The sequence below is a fragment of the Triticum dicoccoides genome, chromosome 1A, assembly GCF_002162155.2.
Source record: "Triticum dicoccoides isolate Atlit2015 ecotype Zavitan chromosome 1A, WEW_v2.0, whole genome shotgun sequence".
NCBI classification, from domain to species: Eukaryota; Viridiplantae; Streptophyta; class Magnoliopsida; order Poales; family Poaceae; genus Triticum; species Triticum dicoccoides.
Genome location: NC_041380.1, coordinates 564,355,900 through 564,365,723, shown reverse-complemented (window position 1 = coordinate 564,365,723; position 9,824 = coordinate 564,355,900). Strand labels below are relative to the sequence as shown.

Here is a 9,824-nt window from a genome sequence, read left to right as displayed (position 1 = left end):
TATAAACCGACCCCAGCGCTCCGGTGGCACGCACAGAGTCTCCACCGCCGACGCACCCTATTTCCCCTTCATCCCTCTCCCCTCGCCGTCCCAGTTCGTAAAAATGGACGAACGATTCCCAAGCGACGGCGCGGCGGCGTACGGCTTCGGCCGCCGCCACCTTCACGAAAACAAAACTCGGCTCCTCTTCGAGGCCGAGTACCCGGTCCCGCCGGACATGCGGGTGCCCGGGGCACGGAGAATCAGCGCCGACGGGGTCCCGGTGCCACCACCGCCCACCGAGGCGGAGCGTCGTGCGGAGATCGCGCGTATTTGCGCCTCTCTGCCGCGAGCGGCGAGGGAGGGGCCGCGCTACGTCCCTGACAGCCCGCACTGGGAGCCCTACTTCCGCCGCCGTCACGCCGAGCAGCTCGAGGCCACCAACGGCGTCGTGCCCTCCGGCAAGCTCAACTCCCAGGGGCGCCGCCGATGGTGGGGCATGCCCGGCCGCACGCTGGAGGCCGTCCTCAAGTATATCGAGGGCCGCAACACGCCGAGGCTGGAGTACCCCTCCCCGCCGTCCTTCTCTCGCCGCCGTGGGAGCTCGTGGACGCCGAGGTGCATGGACCCCGGGGCGTCCTCCTCCTCGTCCGGTCGGTCGACCGGCTCTCCCTGCCTCCGCCCCGTCAAGCCGGAGCCCCAGGAGCCCCAGGACACGCCTGTCATTAGCTGGCGTACCCGCAGCTCCGGTATCCGCATCGCCGACTCCACCCCCGCTTCCGGGCGCCTCGTCCTCGTCGCGCCCAAGCCGGAGCCCAGTCTCCCCCCGGAGTACGAGAAGATAGCCCGGCGCGGCTTCTTCGACGCGGACGCCCTCCGGTGGGCGCGCGACGACTACCTTCGGATGGAGATGAACCGGCAGACCCGGGCCCTGGAGGAGATCGCCGCCCGCAAGCGTGGGCGCGAGGACGAGCACGGCGTCGTGATCCTCGACAGCGACTACGACGAGGACGCCGCCGGACCGTCCAACCCACCGCGCCAACCGGGAGAGGGTTGCAGCAGGGACGGCGGGCATGACGGAGGCGGCGACGACGACGACGATGACGACGACGGCGGCGGCGGCGACTACACGCGGTTCTACAGCCTCCTCGGCATGTAGAACTGCAAGGGCGGCGGCCGGCGAGGAGCGGCGAGGCGAGCGAGACGGCGGGCGGGCCTAATAGTGTGTTTTTTTAAAATACTTTAAATATGTATAAGCGGGCGTGTTTGTGCCATGTTTGGTCGAATTTGGTTTGAAGTCGCCAAAATATGCATGAACTCGTCGTGTTTGCGCCGTTTAAAAAAAATCCCGTGAGCGCCGTGACTGGGTGGCATCACGCCCTCAGCGCGTGTTTTGCACGGGTACGCCCCAGGGACGATTTTTAGCGCCTCAGGCGACTTGGGCGGCAGCCAAACCCAGCCGCCAGGCCCTCCGCCGTAGCTCTCTCCATCCCCTCCACCGCCACTAGAGGAGGCCGCCGGATTAAGCCCAGACGGCTCACGGCGGTGGCGGAGAAGCTCCTCTCTCTCGCGACGCAGAATGTGCGGGTCATCTTGACAAGCGGGAGCGCGTGCCCCGGATCTGGGTCTCCGAGACACGTCGGGTTTCCTGGCGGCAGGCCATCCATCGGCCCCTCCCATTTTTACCGAGCAACGCAGTGGCATGCGACGCTCGCTTCAGCCCGCGCAAACACCCACGACGTGTCGAGCAGGCGCTGCCCAGCCTGAGTTGCACGGTAAGCAATTCTGTTCCTGTTTCTCTAGAGTCTTGGCCAGCATACCGATGAGACGTGTCGAGCAGTTTCCGCGGTCTAGAGTCCGGTGCGGCGGCATGTGATGTCGTCTCATGCCAGCGATGCTGCAGGGGCACAGGAAAGCACATGCCAGCGACGTTGCAGGCAGTAGCGAATCTAGGATGAATTTGAAGGGCAGACTCAACTTCAGTACACAGACTGAAACTGGGTTATGATGGGCTGAAACTGGGCTGAGATGGGCTGAGATAGGCTGAATTTTAATTTCGGAGTGCCCCTTGGATTCGCCGCTGGTTGCAGGGGCACATGAAAGCACGGGGGTGTTGCACCCGGGCTGCGCGTAAAAGGCTAGCTAGCTCGTTTTAGCTCCCTACTGCCTTGTTCACTGCTGATGCCATTGCCAGCCACCGCCCACCCGTAGCCCAGTCTTTCTCAAAAAAAAAAAAACAGAGGCCGGTCCATTCCTAGTCCACGTCAAAATAACAACAATGCTAGCTGGTGGTTCAACATCTCCACAAAATCATGTATTCCCTTCGTCCGTGAATAAATGTACATCTAAGTTTTGTCCTAAATCAAAATTTTAAAATTTTGGTCAACTTTATGAAAAAGAGTAGTACCATATATGACATTAAATTGGTACATTATGAAACTACATTTCGAAAAGAATCTAGTGATACAAATTTTAGTGCCATAAATGCTATTACTTTTCTTTATAAAGTTAGTCAAAATTTTAAAACTTTAACTTAAGACAAAACCTAGATGTACTCTTATTCGCGAACGGAGGGAGTATTTACATTGCGTATTACGTGACAGCTCAGCGGCTAGGTTTTTCTTTTACCCGATCGAATGCATTCTTTTTCTTTTCTTGTCAGAATTTTTTTTGATCTATTCATGTTTAATCATGGCAGTACAACGAACACCAGAAATAATAAAAAATATATCTAGACTCGTAGACCACCTAACTACGACTACAAGCACTGAAGCGAGCCGAAGGTGCACCGCCGTCATCGCCCTCCCCCGTGCCGGAGCCGGACAAAAAGCCTGTTGTCGTAGATAATTGAAAAATCGTCGTGCTAAGCCTTATACGAAAATGCACCAGAACAGCAACCGCCGCTGATGAAGTGGAGCGTGGATGGGAAGAATCCAATCTAAAAACACACGAATGTAAGCGAACGACAACCAAATCCAAGCTTATTTTTTGTCTCCATCGTGTAGTGGTGTAAACTACTTTGCCCGGTAGTTAGTTAGAGCTTGGTTAATGCTGCCCGCCCCTAGGAGCGACGTGCGGTGCGGTTCGTCTAAAGTGGCCAAGCTCCACACTTGTGTCCAACAAGTCGGCTAAAACAGAGAACGGGAGCAGCTACGGAGCTATGCAGGCGCAAACATTCTCGTGTTTTCAGGAGTGAGCACCATTCAGGTGGCTGGGTAGGAACAGGGTGTAGGATGGTGTCTACTTTTTTGTCTCTGTAACTCTCTGTTTCAAGAGCTAGTTTTGTCTTTGGTTCGTGGGGCACTTTTGCCGTCTCTACCTGTACCATGTAACTCTATATCTCCTCCCATCTATAATGCAAAGGCAGAGCTCCTGCTGTTCTTTCAAAAAGAAAAAGGTCGGCAGACCAATAATGCTCTCTCACGCATCTATCCAAGAAAGTGTTTAGATCACTGAGTAGTGATCTAAATGCTCTTATATTTCTTTACGAAGGAAGTAATTTGCAAGTCATAAATCCCGAATATGCAAACAGAACCTTGCGGAGATAAACACAGCCATCCATATATTTTCAATTCTGAATTGAATTCGGAATCTAAAAAAAAAAGACATATCCTAAGGATGTCTATGGCAAAGTCGTCACTTTTTATTTATTTTTAAAGAGGTTGGTACTCTGCTTCAGGATCCGTTAGCAACATCTTTTCAGAAGATGGCTACCGAAACTACGCCCGTGTTACTTTCTCCATTGAATATCTGCTATCATTCTTCCCGACCTCAACAAAATTGCAACATTACAACTACGGGCACCAGTTAGTTCTTGATTTCGTCGGTTCTTCAGCAAACTCGCCTCTCTATACACTCACATCTCTGAGACTGTCATCTACAGCCACAAGATTAAGCTGCCGTGTCGTCTGCTTCAAGTTCGGGTCAAGGGATTGAGCAACCCGCGACAAAATTAGGCAGCGCCCGTTACATCAGACATCAAAGGCTCCTTCTCTGCCAGGGTTCCGCCGAAAACGCTCTCCCTCGCATTGTCAGACTGCAAAAGCATCAAACAGCTCAGTGGCATATAAATCAGGCTTTGTCTTTCATGTACGATCAACACTGGCATGGAGAAACTGGAAAGTTTGAGATGAAAGAGCGAACCATCTTTTGCCAGTTGCTGAAGAACACTATGCCGGACAGAAGTAGGAATTGCATTATGGAGCCGCAGGAAATGCCCATCCAAAGCCCTTTCCCTCCCATCTTCAGAACAAACCCAAGAAGGAGGGACATCGGAATCCCAAACAGATAGAACGAACCGAGGTTCACATAGGCGCCCAGGTGCTGCCACCCGCACCCTCGAGCAATACCTGAATGATTAACACACAATGCGTGTTAGCACTTAGCACTAGACATGAATGCATCTGGTGCTAAAACTATGTAGAAAGAACAGAAAGAGCGGATTCTTCTCTATTGGAGTTTAGCGATATGATGTCAGTATACATGAGGATCTTGCCTGTGTCTAAATTAAGCTTATGTTGGAAATGCCAGGCAAGAGCATATGTTTGAGCAAGTATAGTTCATAATTTTTGCCTGTCCAGAACTGTCAACAAGCATGAATTTGCACATCTAGTGAAACAGACCTGTGAAGGAAACAACAGTTCCACTAGCTAGAAGAAAGGTGCAAGTGATTGCATACTTAGTGAGGTGGCGCCCACTTAAGGTTACATCCCAGCCAGATGTGTGTGGACGTAAACACCGCCATCCATGTTCACGTAAGAGCACATGTTTGAAAGAACAAACAAGTAACTCCCCAAGTAACAATGTCGGCTTCCACAACACAAAATAGCATTAGTATAGCGAAACATTAACAAATCTAATAAGTGGCACGTTACCTGGTAATGTCTTTGCGAAATTGGCATGACTCACAGATAATAGTTTCACTTGCTACCTAGCAAGGCTTATTACCAAACTGGATAAAAGCTACATACTGAATTATCGAAATCAAACTACAGGGTGAAGATATATATATCACAGTATGGTGTCATGGCTGGAAACAAGTATAGCTTATGGCTGCCGAAATCATTATAACATCACACTCTTTTAAAGGGACGGTAAAATTGACAGATCAATTGGTAGTTAGAAAGTTTTAACCTGAGAGAACTCCTTGTAGGCTATCAGCAGCAACTGAGATGCAGATGAAGGGAACCATTGCATTGACATAATCAACAACCTCCTTATCACTGCTGTATGCATAGCCCAAGATGTGCTGGGATGCTAACAGTGCCCCAGTGATGACAACTGCCTCAGTCACAGCAATACACATCACAACGCGGACAGCCAGTCGAGCACCTTCAGGATTCCCGGCACCTAATTCATTTGATACCCGAGTGCTGCCCATTGAATAAAAATACAGAATTCCGTCATCAAATGATAATTCCATCCAGAAAAGAAGTAATATCTAGAAGTATGTTAAGCTTCTACTTACCTTCCAGCAGCACCAATCCCGTATGCTATAGTATACATCAGTGTGATTGTTGTCATGCTGCACAAAAAGACGCATGTGAATATGATGCAAATATTACCATCAGTGCATATTACCTTACATGGGAAATTCTTACCATGTAGACAGAACTGAAGTTTGCAGCTCTGGATTGGGTAGAAGTCCAGACAGAAGAATAATGACCTCAAATGACCACCATTCAAAACTGGAAGATTCACACGGAAACTCGTTAGCTCAACAGGGAAAAGTAACGTGACACGTGGCCATTCTGAATCACACTGCTGTGCTTACCATAACATTAGTGCAGACGGCAGAGCTAGGCGCATGAACACACCCACTCCACTGAAAGCATCGAGTGTAGGACGCGAGAATGTCTCCTTACAAGAGTTTGAGCATCCGATGTACGCGACAAGCATGAACACGTTCAACCAGTATGATACGCTTATCGCCAAAGCGGCTCCAATGTACCCAAGGCTGGTCTTGAACACTAATAACCAGCAAACAGGAATGTGCAAGAGCAACGTCGCAATGGAGGACCAAAGCATAGGGATTATCAGACTCTGAGACTGTAAGAACTTTGTTAAGGGCTGGCTGACAGCGTATGCAAAGAGGGCCGGAATCAACCACATTATGTATCTTCCGGCTTCATGCGAGATCATGGGGTCCTGGCCTATGAGGGTCAGGAGTTTTCCCATGAATACCCAGAGAAGTGAGATTGGAATGCTGACAGCCGTCAGGGTGACCATAGCTCTGTAGGTTTGCACTCCCAATCTGCCGTACTGTTCGGCCCCGTAAGCTTGACCACACAGAGTTTCTAAGCCGTTTGACATTCCAATCTGTTATACAAAGCAGAATATTCAGATTACTGGTGTAAAAAATGTGCAACTCAAAGAAAACAGTTTTGCTAACACTGTTCAGAATATTAAATAATGATGTGCGGTAATAGCGTATAGTCTTGAGCCCTTAAGCCCACACATGGCCAGACTGGTGCATCAAAATAACAAAGTGTTCTTTAACTTTGAACACGCCAGATAACAAAGTTACTCTTGAAAGTTTGACGGAACAACATAGTTAGTTCCATTCCTGCATTCAACCATTCGGTGGAGCTTTGTCCCAGTTAGTGGGGAAAAAATGAGAAAAGACTAAACCCCTCCTAATTCCTTCTTAATGATGGCTACTGCTTGTAACGACAATATGCCTTTTCTTTAGTTCGTACTCTGCTTCAGTTGGCATTGGCAATATGTGAGGTTTGAATAATTTGACCGATCGCACCATGGCGTGGTAATAAACAGCCAATGTCCAGCGGCAGAACGCACACAAGTTTGTTATTTTTTGAAACGGAACACAAGTTTGTTATGATACATATATTTTTAATAAGTTTAATAAGGTATATAAACGAAAGAATGCAGTACTTGCCTAGAAAAAAAGAGAGAATAATTTGCTGCTAGTGAGGTCACTATACACTTTACAGTAAGGTGTTGGTGTTCAACTCGAGATTGGCCACCTAGGCCCGTACACCGAATGAGCACGGCACCACAAAACCCCAAACTAAACCTACGCTGGACTCGTTCACAGAGTTTCTAAACCGCCTGCCTTTCCAATCTGTCATGCAAAGCAGAGCATTCAGATTACTGGGGTCAATATGTGCAGTTTTAAAGAAAACAGTTATATTTAAACTGTTCAGAATATTAAACAAAGATGTAGAGTAACAGCCCACGCCCGTTGTAAGATTGTTGCATCAAAATAACAACGTGTTCTTGAAGTTTGACCACGCCAAGTGACAAAGTTCACTTGAAAGCTTGACGGAACATGGGTGGTTCCATTCCTGCATTAACCCTCTTCAGTGGAGCGATATCCCAGTTATAGATACAGCGACAAAAGACTAAACACCTACTGATTAATTCCATTTAAATAACAGTATGGAAATATGCTTGAGACTTTTAACTATGGCTTAAACTTGCACTTTTCTGGTTTCCAGCACACCTCTTTCGCCAAACAGTTTAAGGCAGATTGAACATATGTGAGCTTTGCATAATTTCATTTATCGCGCCATGCAGTGGTAAACTTGTACTAATACACTGATGCTAGCAGTAGCAGCCAATGTTCAGCGGCAGAACGCACACAAGTTTGTTATGATATACTCCTTCCGTTTCTAAATATAACACTTTTTTTTTAGAGATTTCAACATGGATTACGTACGGAGCAAAATTTTAGAGTGTAGATTCACTCATTTTGCTCCGTATGTAGTCCACATTGAAATCTCTAAAAAGACTTATACTCCCCCGTCCCAAAATAAGCGACTCGGTAAAAGTTAGTATAAAATTGAGTCACTTATTTTGGGACGGAGGGAGTATTGCTTTTAAGGCTAGAACACAATAATTGACTGGAAAAAAAAGGAGAGAATCCTATTTTGTTGCTAGCGAGGTCACTTTACACTTTACAGCAAGGTGCTCGTGTTCAACTCGAGATTGACCACCTGGGCTCATACACTGAATGACTGAATGCGCACCGCACCTCAAACCCCCCAAACTGAATCTGAGGCCGACTCGTACCGATTGCTTCTAGCAAGATCGTGCAATAGCAACAGTGAATCACTTGTTGGTTATTAAGCCGGCAAATCAAGTTTGCAAGAGGGCAATGCGGCGATCAATTTAAGCCGGAACCAAGGCGTGTGTTAGAGAGAGAGAGAGAGAGAGAAAGAGAGAGAGGTGGGTGTGAGGGGTGACGTACGAGGAGGCTGAATCCGGAGACGGAGGCGAGGGAGGTGGCGATGGCGGAGGCGGAGAGCGCCAGCACGCCCCCGGGGAGGTGGCCGACCATCATGTTGGAGGCCACCTGCACGGCGTACTGCGCCACGCTCACGGCCGCCATCGGCAGCGCCACGTGCGCGACCTTCCTGGCCTCCGCCGCCGCCGCCCCGCAGCGCCACCCGCCGCTCTTGGCCGCCGCCGCCGCCTCTTGGCGCCGGGGCAGAAGCGGCGCTCTGTCCTCCATGGCGGGCGTCGTCGCGCTTCTCCGTCCGTGCCTCGGTCGGCGATTGCGGGCGTGGTCTGGCGGTGGCGGTGGACGACGCGGCGGCCGGGCGGGGGGGTTTAATGGGGGAGGACTCTGTCACGCTCGCTATCAGCGGCGCGGCGGCGGGTGGGGACTGGATTCTCTTTCTCTCTGGGGAATATCGTTATCGCGGGTCGACAGACGTCCATATATGGTCCCTCTCTATCGGGGGGTCCCACCCCCACCCCCGCCCCCGCGTCCAGCGCCTTGCCTTTTCTGGTCTTGCTTTTCTTGCCCGCTTTCGAACGCCAAATGATTTGGAAAATGGGTGCATGTTCAAGTGCCCTGGTGAATAAAAAACAATCCTGCCCATCCTCCCAGACAGGTTTGCCTGGTGGCTCATCGTCGCAGGAGAGCATCTACAGTTCGACTTGGCAAATCTGACCTCCCAAATTGCCGACCGATACTGATCGGTCAAGTCTCAAATTTGTTTTTTCACAATCGGACATCTCAATTACTATATCTCAAATTCATGCAACTACGTTGCTGCATTATATACATTGTTCCGGCTATTACTCCTTCCGTCCGGAAATACTTGTCATCAAAATGAATAAAAGGGGATGTATCTAGATGTATTTTAGTTCTAGATACATCCCTTTTTGTCCATTTTGATGACAAGTATTTTCGGACGGAGGGAGTACATCACTAGCATGTCATCGGATTACCAAAATCTGGCATGCTTGACTATGGTGAAGAAGATCATCCACGGCTGCCCTTGCCTTTCCTGACGCCCTTGCCGTCCTTGTTGCGGAAGTACTAGTCGAAGATGTAGCAGGGATCGAGCTGGACCTGCTTGTCGCCGGAGCTGTCCTCACCATCGATGTCCTCCCTCTTCTTTTTTGGTGGCAGACCGGCCATGGCACGAACCGCTCGATTCTTCTCTTGGGCGAGGGCGCGCGTGTTCCTCCGCTACAGCTTCTTCACAATGCGAGCGCAGATGGCTTCCTCCTCTGCGGCCGCCCGCGCCGCTGCCATGTAGGCAGCGAGTCTGGCCTCGGCGCCCCTTATCCTCTCCTTGCCACGACGAGCACTCCGGTCCTGATGGGACTCATACTCCGCCTGACCGGAGATCGGGAATGAGGGATTTGAAGGCCGCCGGGACCGCGATGATCTAGCCCTAGAGGATCCGAGTGCGAGTTGAGCCGACGCTATGGAGTCGCGCCGGACAGATCCTACTGTCGGTCGGGCGTTGTCCTCCCGGGAGCAACGGAGTGCAATGCGGACGGCCATTGCCTCCTCCAACCCGCACGAGATGACACCCCAATCGACGGATGCAGACTAGTTGGAGTCAAATTCGCTGCCCGCCATG

The 9,824-nt window shown here is 50.2% G+C and overlaps 1 protein-coding gene across 1 annotated transcript; it reads right to left on the bottom strand.

Moving 5' to 3' along the window:
* Positions 1-3,520: 3,520 nt before the first annotated feature.
* Positions 3,521-8,614, bottom strand: LOC119290938 (protein DETOXIFICATION 14-like). Its single transcript, XM_037569622.1, has 7 exons — positions 8,192-8,614; positions 5,753-6,297; positions 5,580-5,666; positions 5,447-5,503; positions 5,113-5,351; positions 4,123-4,328; positions 3,521-4,015 (listed from the first exon to the last, which is right to left on the bottom strand). Exons 1-7 carry the CDS (start codon positions 8,453-8,455, stop codon positions 3,932-3,934), a joined length of 1,482 nt encoding a protein of 493 aa, XP_037425519.1. The 5' UTR covers positions 8,456-8,614; the 3' UTR covers positions 3,521-3,931.
* Between the last annotated feature and the right edge of the window lie 1,210 nt (positions 8,615-9,824).

What these genes read in the sequence shown, in the direction of transcription:
- LOC119290938 (XM_037569622.1), bottom strand. Translation starts at nt 8,455, where the DNA reads ATGGAGGACAGAGCGCCGCTTCTGCCCCGGCGCCAAGAGGCGGCGGCG. An exon ending in ACTTCAGTTCTGTCTACATG is followed by an intron (nt 5,504 to 5,579) that starts GTAAGAATTTCC and finishes CTTTTTGTGCAG; the next exon opens with CATGACAACAATCACACTGA. An exon ending in TCAGCAACTGGCAAAAGATG is followed by an intron (nt 4,016 to 4,122) that starts GTTCGCTCTTTC and finishes ATGCTTTTGCAG; the next exon opens with TCTGACAATGCGAGGGAGAG.